Source organism: Diceros bicornis, chromosome 6 (assembly GCF_020826845.1).
Source record: "Diceros bicornis minor isolate mBicDic1 chromosome 6, mDicBic1.mat.cur, whole genome shotgun sequence".
NCBI lineage: Eukaryota > Metazoa > Chordata > Mammalia > Perissodactyla > Rhinocerotidae > Diceros > Diceros bicornis.
In genome coordinates this window covers 65465684-65483628 of record NC_080745.1, presented here as the reverse complement: position 1 = coordinate 65483628, position 17945 = coordinate 65465684, and the positions used below count along the sequence as shown (strand labels likewise).

Sequence of the window (17945 nt, the reverse complement as noted above, 5' to 3'; positions counted from 1 at the left end):
CTTTTATCTTGAGCCTTGCTATCTGGGAAAGCAGCAAGTTTCTCCTTAACTTTTCCTCTTAACTGTTCCTAACTATTCCTAAAATTGTTTTGGATTATCCTAAGCCATTTATTCCTCCATATAAATTTTAGACCCAGCTCTTGTCAAGTTCTGTAAAATACTGTGGTGGGGTTTTGATTGGAATTGCATTACTTGTATACATCAATTTGGAGAGAATTATAATATTTATGATATTGAGTCTTATGAATCTATTTCTCCATTTATGAGAAATATCTTTCCAAAAAGTGTCATAGTTTTCTTCTTCAAGTTCTTGCACATTCTTTGTTAGAGATTTATTCCTGTATATTCCTCAAGAGTTTTGCTATTATAAATAGGCTCTTTTTTGAAGGCACATTTTCTAACTGATTTTTGCTTTTGTATAGGTATGCTGTTGAGTTTTTTTTTTAGCGGTCTTGCTGAAAATGCTATTATTTCTAATAGTCTCTTGGATTTCCCATGTGAGCAATCATGTTGTCTTCAGATGAGCACAGTTCTGGTTTTTCTTGGTAGTCCCAAACCTTTTAGTTCTTCTTATCTTACTGCTTTAGGCTGTGACTTCCAGTGCAGTGTTGGAAAGAAAGGTGGTGACAGGCATTCTTGTCTTATTCCTAAGTTTAATAGTCCTGATGATGTTTGCTGTATTTAACTTTTATCAGGTTAATGAAGTTTTCTTCTGTTTCTTGCTTGCCAAGAGTTTTTATCATGAATGGCTGTTGAAAATGTATCTGTTGAGATGACCATATAATTTTTCTTTTTAAAGCTATTGTTGTGGTGAATTATATTAATAGATTTTCTATTACTGAATTATTTTGTCTTCCTGGGATGAACCCACTTGGTCATGATGTCAGAGGTTCACCACAGTACATTTCTCTATATGGCTTGCTGATAGTTTCTTCAGAATTTTTACTTTTATTTTCATAAGTGAAGTCAGCTTATAATTGGTTTTTCTTGTACTCTTACTGTCGGGTGTTTTTTTTGTATCGTGGTTACACTAGCTTCAAAGTGAGTTGAAGAGCATTACTTTTTTTTTCTGTGTTCCGGAACATTTTGTATAAAATATGTTTTATCTCCTCTTTGTAGGTTTGATGGAACTCACTTGTAAAAACCATCTTGATCTACTGGGGTGTGTGCTTCTTGGTATACTTGTTTGTTTTTGTGATAAAATTTAACCTACTGATTTAATTTTTATCTTAAGTATAGGTCTGTTGGGTATTTGTTTCTTTTTAAGTCTGTTTTGGTAGTTATGCTTTTTTAGAAAATTGTCCATTTCATCTGATATTTCAAATTTGGGGGCATAAATTTGTAGAATTCTCTTATGATTTTTATTTTTTATTTTATTTTTATTTTTTTTAAAAGATTTTATTTATTTATTTATTTTTCCCCCCAAAGCCCCAGCAGATTGTTATATGTCATGGCTGCACATCCTTCTAGTTGCTGTATGTGGGACGCGGCCTCAGCATGGCCAGAGAAGCTGTGCGTCCGTGTGCGCCCGGGATCCGAACCCAGGCCGCCAGCAGCGGAGCACGCGCACTTAACCGCTGAGCCATGGGGCCGGCCCTCTCTTGATTTTTAAAACCCTCTACCAAATCTGTATGCCCCCTTTTCATTCCTAAAATTATTTATGCCTTCTCTTTTGCTGGATCAGTTTTGCCAGAGGTCTGTCTTATTTTATTCACTTTTTCAGAGTGCTGGATTTTGATTTGGTTGATGCTATTGTCAATTTCTTTTCAATTATATTATTTACACTTTGTTTTTTTTGTGAGGAAGACCAGCCCTAAGCTAACATCTGATGCCCATCCTCCTCTTTTTGCTGAGGAAGATTGGCCCTGGGCTAACATCTATGCCCATCTTTCTCCACTTTATATGGGACACTGCTACAGCATGGCTTGACGAGCAGTGTGTCGGTGCGTGCCCGGGCTCCGAACCTGCAAACCCTGGGCCGCTGAAGTGGAGCGTGCACACTTAACTGCTATGCCACCGGGCGCCCCCTACACTTTATTTTTATTATTTCTTTCCTTCTGCTTTTTTTGAGTTTACTCATTGGTTCTTTTCTAACTTTTTGAGTTACTTAATTCTTTAGTTTTCAGTCTTTCCTCATGAAAACATGTAAGATTATAAATTTTCTTCTAAGTTCTGCTTTAGTTAACATCTCAAGTTTTGAAATGTAGTGTATTGGTATTCAGTTTTAATTTTTTAAAAAACATTTTCATTATGATTTCTTCTTTGGCTCATGATTATTAAAAGTATATTTTTCAATTTCTCATGGAATGGGTTTTCAAGGGGCTACCTTTTTGTTGTTGATTTCCAATGTTATTGCATTGTAGTCAGAAAATATGATGTTACGTGAATTCTTAAATGTTTGTTGAAATTTGCTTTGTGGCCTGTCAGTGCATGGTCCTTTTTCTGGTAAATGTTCTGTGTGTGCTTGAAAAGATTGAATGTATGTACTCTATTTGTTGGATCCATTGGGTCAGGTTTATGAATTGTGTTGTTTACATCTTCTGTATTCTTCTAATTTTTGCCTTCTTGAGCTATCAATTACTGAGAGAGGTGTGTTAAAATCTCTCACTATAACCATGGATTTGTTGACTTGTAATGTTTTTTCTTTATGTATCTTGGGGCTGTATCATTAAGAGCATTCAGGTTCAGGATGGTTACATCTCCCTGCAGAATTGCTCCTTTTATATAATAACCCTCCTTATCCCAAACATGCTTTTTGGCTTAAGGTCTATATTGTCTGATGATAATATAGCTATGCCAGATTTCTCTTGGTTAGTTATTTTCTTGATGTATCTTTTCCCATCCTTTTACTTTCAACTTTTCTGTGTCATTATGTTTTAGGTGTGTCTCTTGTAAACAGCATATAGGTGGATTTTGTTATCTTATCCAATGTGAGAATCTGTCTTTTAACTGGTGAGTTTAGTCTTTTTATATTTATTGTGGTTACTGCTATATTTGGATTTGTTTGTATTGTTTTGTTTTGTGCTATTTACCATGCATTTATTTTTCTGCTTCTTTTTTCCCTCTTTTCTGATTGGTATTGAGTTGATTGAATTTTCTTTATTCTTTTCTTCGTTTCACTTGATTGGAAGTTTTACATTCTATTTCTAGAATGTATAACTAGTTATTATCTATAAAATGTTAACAAGCATACCTGACTTGACAAAGTCTAAAGTAATCATTCTTTCCATCCTCTTCTTGAACAATACCTTAGAATGCTTTAATTCTTATCACTGTCCCCCAATTTTACATATTATTGTTGCCTAGTATTTTACTTTCATGTTGTTTTTATTCCCTCTTTGATTATCATCATCATTGATTCTTACAGTTAACATTTGTTTTGATTTACATGTGTTATAATTTTTTCCTCTCCACTGCTTCTGACAATTCATTCTTTATTCTGCTTTTTTTTTTTTCAGTGAAGGCTAAGGAGTGGAAAACTTACTGTCTTCCTTGGTCTGAAATGCTTTTATTTCATTCTTGAATGGTAATTTAGCCTACAGTGTTAAGCCCAAATAAACTTATTTTTGTCACTTGGCAGTATTATTTCATTTTGGGGGGCGCTCTTCTTCTCTTTTTACTTTTAAAATTTTTCTCTCTGTCTTTGGATGTTCTCCAGTTTCACTGTTTTGTGGCTAGGTAGAGAAAAGCTTGCTTCTCACTGGCCTGGTAGGGAGAGTGTTTTAGTGTCATTGGAGTTATAGCCCTTTAGTGGTCTTGGTTTTATACAGAAGTCTCAGTTCTAACATCTCAAGGCCTCATCTCCTGGCCCTGCATGGGCGATAGTCCCTCTCTCTCTCCCTCCCAAGTCCCTCTCCCTTGTCTAATAACCACCCCCAGGGCTGCCACCAGGCAGGCTCTCAGCTCTCCCTTTGCTTATGTTTCTTGAGGATCTTCCATTCTTTCTAATGATCTCAGCCATGTGTTAAAAGACAAACTTATGTTTTATCTAGCACTTTAAGGTGTTGTTAGCTAAAAGTTTTTCTCATTGGCCTACTCCACCATTTTTCTAGAACTAGAAATCTGGTCATGCTCTTTTTTATCCCCACATGTCAGAGAACAGTGTTACATGGGATTACCTCAGCGGTTCCCCTGTGTTGAGACACTCTTCTCTGGGTTCTAGCTGCAAGCTTCAGATCCCTCATCTTTTATTCAAGTTTTAGCTTGAGTTTCTGCTTATAGCTAAATTTCTAGCCCAGCTGAACACAGTAGTCTATTTTTAGTATGGTATGTTATAGATTGATTTTAATCTGATGACAAAATAGGGAAGTATGCCCTGGGGTTGTTGATAAAGGATACTCTCTTCTAGATGGAAGAAACCACTTGAAAATTTTCATTCCATTATGCACTTCTCCAAGGGCCAGAGATATGTTAAAATACTCACCTTCTTTGGCTGAAAAGGAGAATTGAGAATGTTCTTCAAGAATTGCACTGATTAAGTTGAAAGTGTAATTAGAGTCTTTCTTCCCTGGTCCTGGATCCTTTGGTTAGGCCAAAGGTTTATGAAGGGTATTTCATTTTCGCTGCCTGTAATTGCCTGCTGCCACTGACTTGTTCACTCACAACACTTGTTTTCACATTCTCAGATGAATTATCCTGCTTTCTCTTTTATCTTCTACAGCAGTCAGAATACTCCTCCTGTGATACTATTTTCATCATGTCATTTTCCTGATGGTAACTTAACAGTTAATCTTGAGTATATTAAAGCTAAATTCCTTAGCCTGTCACTCAAGACAGGGGTCTTCTAACCCTCTATTATTTTTTGTTGTCTTCTCTTATAGACTGGCTTCGTATCACCTCTTCATTGTGACTTGCTCCTTCATACCTTCTTGTCTTTGTTTACGCTTTCTGCTGTGTCCTCCTAGGTCATGTCCATTATTTTCTTTAAGGTTTCTTCCAGAAGGCCTTCCTTGGTTTAACTTATCTTCCTTCTTCTTTCTTTCTCCTCCCACCTTATATAAACTGTCCTGTGTTGCCATGCATTTATGTTGCTCTGTTTTTGTTCTGAGTACTTTCATGAAGTATCTTTTTTTCCACATTAGCTTGTGGACCATTGCTATTTAATCCCATGAAGGACTGGAATTGTTGCATTTTGTACTCCCCCTTCCCACAAAACTAGCACTGTCAAAATAGAACGTGACATAGGAAATAAATTCCCTTTTTTCTGTTGAATTATTTATAGTCTGGTAGATAAAACTTAATGAACAATTAGCCCATAAAACCTTATGTAGTTAAATGTTAGACTGCGTGCTGCTGATTCTAAGTAGCTCTGGAACTAGAGAAATGTTTTTGAATGTGTCTTCTTTTGTGTGTAATTATAGAAGCAGAGAAGATTGCACAAGTGGCAAAAATTCGGTTTCAGCAAAAGGTGATGGAGAAAGAAACTGAAAAGCGCATTTCTGAAATTGAAGGTACATCAGGGAGAAGAGAGGCTCTGACTGTCCTGAACTGCTCAGGAATCAGGCTCTTGATTATGAGGATGGGAAGGCCAGAGACAGAATAATCTGGTCTGGAGGAAGTGGGCTGGCCTGATACTCTAGACAGATTTTTTAAAATTGCCATTACATATCTAGCTCTTGGTTTGGTTTGTGACTCTGGGTAACCCAGCCTTATTTTCTGTCCTTAAATTGAGGCCTATTTGCTACCACTTTGTTCTCAGGCAGACAAAGTATGAGAATTACCCATCATCAGTTATAAAGAATGTACAAAAAAAAGAAACTCCACCCTCACCAGTTTGTTTTCTACCTGTCAACCCAAAAAATAACAAAAAAATTACCTGGGAAAAAAAGAAGCCCCAGTTTTCACAGAGGCTCTTAAACTCCTTGATTTCACATAGTGAGATGTGGATGTTCTTAGCTCACAGTCTTGAAAACCAAGCATTCAACCTCTTTTGCTTATATGCTGCTGCTTTCTGTCATTCTGCTGACATCACTGATTCTGGATCAAATTTAGAGGGGATGGAGACAGTGCAATGAACAGAGCAGAGGTTTCATATGAGTCTGGACCTATTTATTTTAGCTGAAGCCTAGAGCCTGGGAGGGGTGTGAGGCTTTGGGTGATGGGCCTAGAGGAAAGAAAGAGCAATTTTAGGTGGAAAATGAATTGGGCTCAGATGAGCTGAGAGTTATTCGACATTGGCAAGAGTTTCCCGTTTGAGAAAGAGCTGTCTGGGGACTGGGATTTGAAAACTGCTGATGTTGTTACATGCCTTTAATAAGTAAAGTAAGTGATGGAAATATCAGGCAATGGAGAAAGAGACACCTACTTAAGGTAGAGTCTGAACTCTCACCCAGCTGAGGAAACGGATTGCAACTTTCCTTTGTTTTAAACACCTTGACTCTGTTTTGCTTTCTAGATGCCGCGTTCCTGGCCCGAGAGAAGGCGAAAGCAGATGCCGAATATTATGCTGCACACAAATATGCCACTTCAAACAAGGTGACTGGCTCTCCAAGCCACTCTCCTAATAATACACTTGGGGGCTTTGCTTTCTCTGGTAGGGGGCCCTAATGTGATAGAGGCGATTTTATCCAGCGTCAAGGAAGGGTAGTTGCCATCACACCCTCTAGAATCAGCCAGTCACTTAGCAAGACATACTCCACACTCACTGGGTAGGGAACTTTGTATAGTTCCTTGTAAAGGTGGGGAGCTGGGACAAAGCCAGGCAGATATACAAACACAGGCCAAATGCCATCAGTCCATTCATTTGTACTGCTGTGTGAGGGCTCAATAATCAGGAAAGTTGAGGGTCTTCTCCTGAAATGACAAGAGTGACAGGAGAAGAGTAAAGTTCATTTAGAATTGCTTCCCAGATAAGGAAGCTGTTTTGGATAGATGCTAAGCTTGTTTAGAGCGGTGTGTCTCATCAGAGACATTCTTGGCATTTTGGGGTGAGATACTTTTTATTGTGGAAGACTATTTCATGCATTATGGGATATTTTGCATCCCTGGCCCTCACCTACTAAACGTCAGTAGTGCTCACCAGTTATTTTAACAGTCAACATCCCGTCCCAACACACGTTTCCAGATGTCCCCAGCCGAGTACTGCTTGTTTATTGGATTTAAAAAGTGTTCTAGTCATGAGGAATTTCATGTGTCATAACTTGAGAAAGGAGGTTGGGTAACGTATGGGTGAACAATTTTTGTGTAAGGACTAGGGTAAATTTATGTCTAGAGAGTACAGGCCTGGTTAGCAGTAATTATTTAATTAAGAGGCAGCTAGAACCTCTATGGTATTCTGAGAAAGGAAGGATCTGACCAAGGTTTATAAGGTTATCAATTGTAGAGTAGACTGGAACAGAGAAAGAGGTTGCTAAGGTGTATGATCCAGTTTGAAGGATTAGGGTCAAGATTTAAGGTATAGATAGTGCTTAAACTCTTTCGATTTAGAAAGAAACAATACAATCTGTATTCAGAAGAAATGATAAGACATGATAGGTGACAGAATGAGAGTTGTCAGTACTTTGAAATCCAGTATAAATTTAGAAATAAACTTAACATATTGGAGGACACAGCTCTATACAAACAGAATAGGATTTGGTCAAGATGAAGGCAAGATGAGAAACTTCAGTTTACAAAACTAGCAATCCAAATCTGTCGTGGGAGAAGCTGGTCAGCCACAAGTATCAAGACCTTGTCCCTGAGGTCGGCCTTATGCTAAAAGGGGCAGTAGTTTTATGCTATTTTGAAAAATACTATTCAGATATTAAGCTATATTAATAAGGCTTTAGGAAGTAAGTTGGTTGTGCACTGTCACCAGATTTGATGGCAGTGTTTCAGCAGAGGATATGAATCAGTTGGATAGGATATAGATCCAGGGAGTGGAAGATATTGGAGGGCTGTGAAGACAAGATGGACTTTTGCCTGGAGGGTAGGCTGGGCCTTGAGATGAGGAGAGGACACTAAGGAAGGTTTTGAGGGGCTTGTGGAGGAGTATATTGCAGGGAACATTGGAAATGAGTTTTAATCAAACCTAGAGAGATTTTGGTTGGATATGTCTTGGCATCATAATTTAAACAAACAAAACACTGTAACAGGGAGAGAGATCTGGTGATTGACAACCATCTGTCCATCACAAACAGTTTAAACATCTAGCTTCTGGGTAGAAACAAGAGGCCAAACCAGGTGATTTATTGAGATCTTCTCCAGTTCTAGAATGTGGTCAAGAAAAGCAGAATCACAGATGGTTGAATATAAGGTTATGAGCCCAGGCCCTTCCTTTGAAGCTCTGCCACTTTCGTCCATTGACCCGTTCACCTCTCAAGAGAACCAACAGAAATGCCAGACTGATTCCAGGTTGAATTCAGCTAGATGAAATGAGAAAGCCTATACTAAAATACTTTATAGGCCCCAAGTCACTATAGAAATGTTAGTTATTATCATTGCTTAGTGAGTTATCATTTATTGTTCCCCAAAACCCCCCTCCCCAATCCTTTTTTTATTAAAAAAGGAACAGCTTCTCCTACATTAGGACAGGAGCTTGTTGAAGGAACTTCAAGCCTGGAATATAGCCGTTAATGTGATAGTCACACTTCCAAGTGAGAGAGGGTCATTGGCATTGATTCAGAGTTGAGTAGTAATATTCAAGAGAGCAATAGGGAAAATGTGTGTAAAGAAACAGAGAGATGACTATTGCACCAAAGTGTCTTGATGCCTTTGCTCTTATTTGCCCCCATACAGCACAAATTGACCCCGGAATATCTGGAGCTCAAAAGGTACCAGGCGATTGCTTCTAATAGTAAGATCTACTTTGGCAGCAACATCCCTAGCATGTTCGTGGACTCCACTTGTGCTTTGAAATATTCAGATGTTAGGACTGGAAGAAAAAGCTCTCTCCCCTCTACGGAGGCTCTTGAATCCTCTGGAGAGAGCCCCATCCAAAACAAGGAGAGCACAGGTTGATGCAAGAGGTGGAAATGTTCTCCCATATCAAGATACGGCCCAAGGGGTTAAGTGGAAACAATGGTTATACGACTCTTCAGATTTACAGAGAACTCGTGCTCCGTGCTCCATCTGTTCTGCCTCTCCTGTGGTAGTCCTGGTTTGTCACCTGTTTGCAGGATAGAGCCAGCTGTCTGGCACTCACGTGGTCTTTTCAGCCACAGTTTGATCAAGTATCCTGTGTTCCTTCCTGAACTGGTCCTCATGAATGAGGGAAAGTCTGATGCTAAGATACTGCCTGCACTGGAATGTTAAACACTAAATACGTAACAAGCTGTGTTTTTCTAAGCTGAGGTCTATTGAATAATGTTTACATTGGTCCCCAGAGAAATGTGTGCTCAGCCATTCAAGAAATAAGAGACCAGAGAGAAGACAACCAGGACGTGGTAAGTGTAAAGAAGACTGATTACACCTGGGACCGAGGCGCTCTCTTTGGGGTCCAGTCCCAGCGTTTATCTGTGTGATTAGCAACCAGTCCACTGAAGTTCCCCGGGAAATGATCTTCCACTTCAGCAACTTGATACAGTTTGTACCTTTTTGTTTTCCTACAGTGGAATTGATGGCCTGCTGGGACATGCATCTTGCCACCCAACCAGAGATTCCTCGTAGAGATTCCTAATCACTAGTTTTTTGCATTAGTAGGCTCAGAGATAGAGCTTGGTTTGAAGTTTTGGATGAAATGAAACCTTTGCTTTGATCCAGAGCTCTGGGGCCCTGCATCCCCTTCCACTGGGTGATGACTGACTGCGTCACTGTCCCAGGCCATGTGTGACTAAGGTGCCTGGTTTTTAGCCATAGACAGCTCCTTATATGTCACCTCTCAGCTCTGGCTGGCCAAGAGCAGGACAGGGCTTTAACCGGAAATAGGAGCAGCATACAATTCCTAGTTTTTTACTGCACAGTATTGTATCATAACTGCAGGAAGTTTTTCTTTTTAGAACTGGATTTGGGGTACATTCATTTGCCCCAGTACCTCTGCCTAAAGGCCAAATCCTAGGGCTGCCTTGGTTATTAGCACACTGATTCTCCTTCTCAACGTTGTTCGTTAGGAGCCCACATTTCTAAGAGTAACTTGGAAAGCATCCTTGATCATCTTTGTCTCCTTCCCTCCTCGCCCTGAGATGCTGAAATCAAAGTTGTTCTCCAACTTTCACCTTCCCTAGGAGATCAGGACTCCACTGACTTCCTAAGCAGCCAGTGGATTTAACCTTCCATGAGAGGATGACAGAGTTAACCTATTGCTATGGGAGACCTGTTTCATCTGGGCCTTTTTTCCATTAAGATTGACTTTCCTGAAACAGTGTGCCCCATAGTTAAGCCTGAGTTTGTGCAGCTTGTTAAGACACCTTTTGTATACACTATGTTCAAGCCAGACAGAGGAGTCGTGGGACCACTTCCAGACACCTTTCAGCTGTCAGTCCGGTCAGTCTCATAACAGCTTGTCGGTGGTGCCAAACACTATATGGGAAAGAAATCCCAGATTTGAGTGAGTCTTTTCCCTGGGCCTTATATTATAGAGGCATTTGTAATATGGAGAGAATCATTTTTTCATTTTTGCTCATTTAATGATATATACATTCTCTTTATGAATGAATTTTGTGTTCTCCAACCCTCCTTAGAAGAACTTCTGAACTGTAAAAGTAAACTTTTCACCTGTCATATTGTTGCTGCAGATAAATAATGATTGTGGTGGGAAATCTGGATCATTGACCTTTGTGCTTTCATTCCTAGAGATGTTTGCTATTCCCATGAGCTAAAAGCTGTTTCCTCAAAGTGATGGATGTGGGTTTTCTTACAAGCCACAGGCCCTGATGGCAGAGTTGAAGAACAAGGAAATAGCATTGTGAAATTTTAAAGAAAGTCCTTCCACTTAAACTCCCCACGGAGTGTGCTTCCCTTTGCTCACTCGAGCTCTAAGTCTATCCCTCCTTCAGGGATGTTCCTTTTGGTAAATATACACTGTAATCTTGAGGTCTAAATTTATATGTGAATTGCTACCTTTTTTAAAAAAAGAAACTAAATAAAATTATTTTACTATCAATGATTTGTGTTTTTTCCATATCTCCCCCTTCTTTCCTGTTGTCTTAACATGCTCCTAAGACTCTTGCCCATTTCAACTAGGTAGCCAGTTTATTTACAGTTTAACTGTAGAGGCTTTTTTAATACGCTTCCCAGAATACTTCCTCCCTGGTATAAGAATTTTAAAAGCAGCGTTTCCACTGTTTCCTGACTCAGGGAATTTAACAAGGGATGTTCTGATTCTTTTGGGATGCAGCCAGCAGCAGGGGAGGGAAGGGAGAAGACAGAGCATTGTGCCCCTTGAAGACTTCCTGAGAGCTGAAATACCCTGAGGAAGGGAAGAGGCAGTTATCCCTAGGCAGAGCAGGGACAAATTGTGTAAATTATAACTGGCAATGGTACAATATAACTAACTTTGCTAATTCAGATGTTAGCCCAAGAGCCAGGGTTGGGCCTGCTCTTCCCAAGCTCTCAACATTTCCTCCTGGGGACAATTTCACAGTGATGTTGGGGCAACAGGGCCTGGTAATTGGGAGTTTTGGGGAAAGCAACCCTTTACTCAGGTTCCTGTGGGATCCAACCCCATGGTATCCTACATCTGCTGCTGCAGACCAGGGAAGTTGAATTAATTTGAACCAGTAATCCTGTAGGATTTTGGTAGGTATTAAAATGAAATGATTTAGAATTGAGCGATTTCTGCCTCTTGCTGTGGGTAGGGAATTTCGTGAATTAGAAGTTGTGGCTTCTAATTGCTTTAGGATTAAGTCCCAAATGCCGTGCATACACGGCTCTTCGTGATCTGGCCCCCACTGCCTTCTCTGCCCAGGTCCTTGAATGTACCTTCTCTCTGTTTCTGTGCATATATTGTTCCATCCCCACTTTTCCTCCATTATAGCTCCAACTTTCCTTTGCTGACTCCTAATGAGTCTTCATCTCTTCAGCGAGGTCCCCCTGAACTGTTTGCTCATGTCAGCATCTCATGCTTCCCCCTTTGCAAAACTCCATGTGCTTCACATTAGCTGATGTCTGTTCTCACAAATGTTCAGCTCTCTGGGGGCAGGGAGTGTGACTGCTCTTCCCTGGGGTGGTATCTACTGCTCATGCCTAACGGTGCCTGGCCCATATGACTTGGTCTGTTTTCTTGCGTGAAAGAACAAAAGGATGCGTGTGAAATGCAAGTGAGTGAGTAGTGGGAAAAAGGACACGGAGGTTAGGCTGGAGTGTCCATGTCGGGACTTAATGTGTAACCATGGGAAGTTACCTAATGTCTCTGAATCTGTTTATGCATCCTTGCAGGGCTCTTCAGTGGGTTCAGCAAGATATGTTTATGCACCTTTCAGTGATTTGTGCATGGTAATTGTTGGGGTGCGTTAGTTTACCCAGGCTATAGGAGTCAATGTATGTAAGTTCCTGTAGTGGAGAGAGTGGGCACAGTGCCTGATACCTACAAGTGCATCATAAAGCGCACGTTGAATTATGTCTTCAGCAGCTGTGAGCTAAGCTAGCTGGATTTTAAACTTTGAGATGTTAAGGAACATCTCAAACTGGGCCAGCTTCTCAGCTTTGTCCTGGTCTCTTGTCTTTGTATAAGCATTTAGAACTAATTTACTTTTGACTCATTGCTCACTCTTAAGTGTCCATTATTACATGGGCCATAACTCAGAATGACAGTTTACTTGTTTTCCTTAGTATGCTTTTTGGAATTAGTACCTTTCTTTCCATCTTTTTTTCCTATTATCTCTTTTTCATTTTTCTTCATTCCATCTGCTGCAAACTAAATGCTTGTGTCCCCCTAAAATTCGTATGTTGAAGCCCTAATCCCCAATGTGATGGTATTTGGAGGTCAGGCCTGTGGAAGGTAATTAGATTGTGAGGGTGGACCCCTCATAAATGGAATTAGTGCCCTTATAAGAAGAGACAAAAGAAAGATGTCTTTCTCAGCCATGTGAGGACCCAGAAAGAAGGCAGCTGTCTTCAAACCAGGAAGAGGGCTCTCACCAGACAACCAAATCTGCTAGCCCCTTGTTCTTGGACTTCCCAGCCTCCAGAACTGAGAGAAATGAGTGTTGTCACCCAATTTATGGTGTTTTATTATGGAACCCCAAGCAGCCTAAGACACCATCTATTTCTATTTTTTTTTAATCTTTCCTTCCTTCCTATATTTCTTCCTATATTTATTGCGCATATAGTATGTGCTAGCTGCTGAAGCAACAAAAAGGCTTATAGCCTTGTGTAGAGGGTGGGGTGGTATCGCAAATAAATAGGCAAGTATAATAGTGTGGTAAGTACCACAGCAGGGTGGACACTTGTGCAAGGGGCACAAAGAGAGTCAGCCCAGCCTGGTGGTTTCTAGGTGGCAATGTCAGATCTGGGCCAAATTTTTAAATATGGGCAGGAGGGAGCCAGCCAGCTGAAGAGAGGGGTGGTGATGGTGGAATGTGTTCCAGGCAGTGAGAGCACCAGATGCTATTGTATTTTAAAATGCAATTTACTGGGTCCCCTTGCCTCGACAGTGCCATGCATGCACCTCACATGTTTTTCACTGCAGGGATCCTCCCACACTATGGAAGCTGCAGTCATTCTGCACATGTGCTCAAGTCAGATATACACAAGAATTAATATCCCCAGGGACAACCCTCAACCAGGTAGAGACAGGAGAGCAAATGGTCAGAGAGAAGGTGACTCCTAAAGCCTTTTCAGTGGAGACAGCAACCCTCCTGACACAACAGGGGAAACAATGTGAACATCAAATGAATACAGTTCAACAAACATTTGTGCCAGGAAACCTAACGTATAAAGTATTGGACCAACAGTGAACAAAATAGTGAATATGACAGGTATAGTCCCTGCTCTCTTAGAATCAACAGCTTCATGGGCAGGTAGACCTTAATCAAAGAATTCCAACTATAATAAGACTGTATAATGGGAGAAATGTAGTGCTAGGAGTGTGTAAAAAAAAGAAAGGGGAGATAAAGAATGAGCAAGTGTGATAGCTAGTTAAAAATCTGGGGATAACAGCAATACAAATACAGCCCAATTTTAAAATAGACAAAAGATAGATCTCAATAGACATGTCTTCAGAGAAGATATACAAATGGCCAAGAAGAACATGAAAGATGTTCAATATCATTAGTCATTAGGGAAATGCCAATCAAAACCACAATGAGATACCACTTCATACCCACTAGAATGGCTATAACAAAGACAGGCAATAACAAGCATTGGCAAGGATATGGAGAAATTGGAATCCTCATACATTGCTAGTAGAAATGTAAAATGGTGCAGCCTACTTCGGAATACGTTTTGACAGTTCCTCAAAATGTTAAACATAGAGTTACCATATAACCCAGCCATTCCACTTTTAGGTATCTACCAAAAGAATTAAAACATGTCCACACAAACTGAAATGTATATTTTAAAAGGGTGAATTGTATGCTATGTGAATTATACCTCAATAAAGCTGTTATAAAAGAATCAAGTCTCCAGTGATAGTGTGAAGACCTCAGTTCAAGAACATTCCAGAAATGAAACAAAGTTTAGTATAGGCACAACGCTATTAGTAAGAATGGGAGCACCAAAAGATGAGACTGGTGAGGTAGGTGTCAAGAGAGGGAAAAGTAGAAGTAGATCATGGTGGATCTTCTAAGTCATTACATATCAGTGACTTTTTTCCAAAGGCTAGAAACAAATCTTTTGAGCAAAACCTTTCAGAATTTAAAATTAAAAACACAATACCATTTATGTTAGCACCCAAAAATATGAAAAACTTAGGTATAAATCTGACAAAATATGTACAAGATCTATATGAGAAAAACTGCAAAACTTTGATGAAAGAAATCAAGAACTAAATGAATGAAGAGATATTCCATCTTCATGGATAAGAAGACTCAATATTGTCAAGATGTTACTTCTTTCTAACTTGATCTATGGGTCCAATGCAATCCCAACAAGTTATTTTGTGGATATCAACAAACTGATTCTAAAGTTTATGTGGAGAGGCAAGAGAGCCAAAATAGCCAACACAATAGAGAAGCAGAGGAACAAAGTTGGAGGACTGACATGACCTGACTTCAAGACTTAATATAAAACTGTAGTGATCAAGATAGTGTGGTATTGGCAAAAGAGTAGACAAGTATTATCAGTGGGACAAAACAGCCCAGAAATAGACCCACATAAATATAGTCAACTGATCTTTGACAAAGGAACAAAGGTGATACAATGGAGAAAAGATAGTCTTTTCAACAAATAGTAGTGGAACAACTGGACATCCACATGCAAAAAAATGAATCTAGACACTGATCTTACACCCTTCACAAATATTAACTCAAAATGGATCATAGACCTACACATAAAACACAAAACTATAAAACTCCTAAAAGATAACAAAGGAGAAAACCTAGATGAGCTTTTAGATACACCACCAAATGCATGACCCATGAAATAAAGAATTTATAAGCTGAACTTCATTAAAATTAAATTTTTCTGCTCTGCAAAGACATTGTCAAGAGAATAAAAAGACAAACCACAGACTGGGAGAAAATATTTGCAAAAGACACATCTGATAAAGGACTGTTATCCAAAATATACAAAGGACTCTTAAAACTCAACAATAAAAACATAACCCAATTAAAAATAAGCCAAAGACCTTAGCAGACGCCTCACCAAAGAAGATACACAGATGACAAATGAAAAAATGCTCCACATCAAATGTCATCAAGGCAATGCAAATTAAAGCAATAATGAGATACTAACACACACCTATTACAATGGCCAAAATCCAGAACACTGACAATACCAAATGCTGGTGAGGATGTGGAGCAACAGGAACTCTCATTCATTGCTGGTCAGGATGCAAAATGGTACAGCCACTTTTGCAAACTAAACGTACTCTTACCATATAATCCACTAATTGCACTCCTTGGTATTTGCTCAAGTAAGTGAAAACTTACATCCACAAAAAAACCTGCACACAGATGTTTATAGCAGCTTTATTCATATTTGCTCAAACTTGGAAGCAACCAAAATAAAATGTCCTTCAGTACATGAATGGAGAAATAAACTGTGGTACATCCAGACAATGGAATATGATTCAGTGCTAAAAGAAATGAGCTATCAAGCCATGAAGAGATATGAAGGAAACTTAAATGCATATTACTAAGTGAAAGAAGCCAGTGTGAAGCCTACATACTATATGGTTCCAACTCTACGGCATTCTGGAAAAGGCAAAACTATGGATACAGTTAAAAGATCAGTGGTTGGGGGCCGGCCCAGTGGCATAGTGATTAAGTGCGCGCGCTCCGCTGCAGCGGCCCGGGGTTCTCAGGTTCAGATTCCCGGTGCGCACCGATGCACCGCTTGTCAAGCCATGCTGTGACGGCGTCCCATATAAAGTAGAGGAAGATGGGCACAGATGTTAGCCCAGGGCCAATCTTCCTCGGGAAAAAGAGGAGGATTGGCAACAGGTGTTAGCTCAGGGCTGGTCTTCCTCACACACACACAAAATATCAGTGGTTGCCAGAGGTTAGGGAGAGGGAGGGATGAATAGGTGGAGCATAGGGGATTTTTAGGGCAGTGAAAATACTCTGTATGATACTATAATGGTGGATACATGTCATTATACATTTGTTAAATCCCATAGAATACACAACACCAAGAGTGAACAGTAATGTCAGCTATGGGCTTTGGTTCATAAGGATGTGTCAGTGTTGGTTCATTGACTGTGACAGACATACCACTCTGGTGCAGGATCTTGATGGTGGGAGGCATGGAGTATAGGGGAACTCTCTGGATCTTCTTCTCAATTTTGCTGTGAACCTAAAACTACTCTAAAAACATAAAGAAAAGAAAAAGTCCATTAGAAAACAAAACCTTTCCAGATTTTTAAGCAGGGGGGTAACATGATTAGGTAGTTTTAAGACTGCTGTTTCTCAGTATGTTTACCAATCCATTCTATTTATTCACTCACTTTCAACATCAAAAACACTAAAGTTCTAAGTTTTCAAGCATTTCAAAGTCAATAATTTACCTCACTGTGAAATGTTTGCAAACGAATACTTGCAAAAAACTCAGCAAAAGCATCAGTGGACCTGGTTCCACAGAAGGTGCTGGAAGGAACACAAAAATGTATATGAGGTCCCTAAGCTGATGACTTCTAGCTGGGTTTTTCTCCATGCACAAACCCATCATTAACCGTGGCTTCATCCCAGCGTACTGGCCCCAAGGCTAATGAATGTATGAATGCAGGCTAATAAACAATTTTGTTTAATGAAAGTAAATAGTCTGCTGTGGAAAATACAGAGAGATGGCTCTGAAATGAATGAAAATAGTAAAGTTGAAACCATTTAATGAAGAATTTTAGGGCTTAATAGATTTTTAATGTTTGCTATAGTAATAGGAAATCACAGTAGACTTTTTTTTAGATTTTTAAAAAGATTTGTTATAGTAAAAATTCCCCCAAAATAGTATATAAACTGAGACATTACTATTAGTAGTAAGATTTATTGAAAGAATAAATCAATAAGAGCAATAACTATTTTAAATGCAAATACAAATGAGATATCATTTTTCAAATACCAACTTAGTGAACTTTCTCTTTATTGTAAAATATATATAAAATTTACCATTTTAACCATTTATAATGTACACTTTAGTGGCATTAAGTATATTCAAAATTTTGTGCAATCATCACCATTATCCATTTCCAGAACTTTTTCAACATCCCAAACAGAAACTCTGTACCCATTAAACATTAACTTCCCATTCCCTCTTCCTCCCAGCCCCTGACAACATCTACTTTCCATAGCCATGACTTTGACTACCTAGAGTACTTCATATAAGTGGAATTGTACTTTATTTGTACTTTTGTGTCTGGCTTAATTCACTTACCGTAATGTTTTCAAGGTTCATTCATCTTGTAGCAAATATTAGAATTTCATTCCTTTTCAAAGGTA

The 17945-nt window shown here is 39.3% G+C and overlaps 1 protein-coding gene across 6 annotated transcripts in view; it reads left to right on the top strand.

Moving 5' to 3' along the window:
• ERLIN1 (ER lipid raft associated 1) overlaps nt 1-11017 on the top strand; it is a 35606-nt gene extending 24589 nt beyond the window's left edge. For 3 of the 6 annotated variants that reach the window (XM_058543769.1, XM_058543768.1, XM_058543767.1), the window contains exons 10-12: nt 5361-5450; nt 6395-6474; nt 8716-9378. In XM_058543769.1, coding sequence (XP_058399752.1) covers nt 5361-5450; nt 6395-6474; nt 8716-8937 — 392 coding nt within the window. In that variant the 3' untranslated portion in view covers nt 8938-9378. Of the gene's footprint in view, nt 1-5360; nt 5451-6394; nt 6475-8715 lie in introns of all 6 variants that reach the window. The other 3 variants (XM_058543772.1, XM_058543771.1, XM_058543770.1) reach the window with 3 other exon arrangements.
• Nucleotides 11018-17945: the final 6928 nt, after the last annotated feature.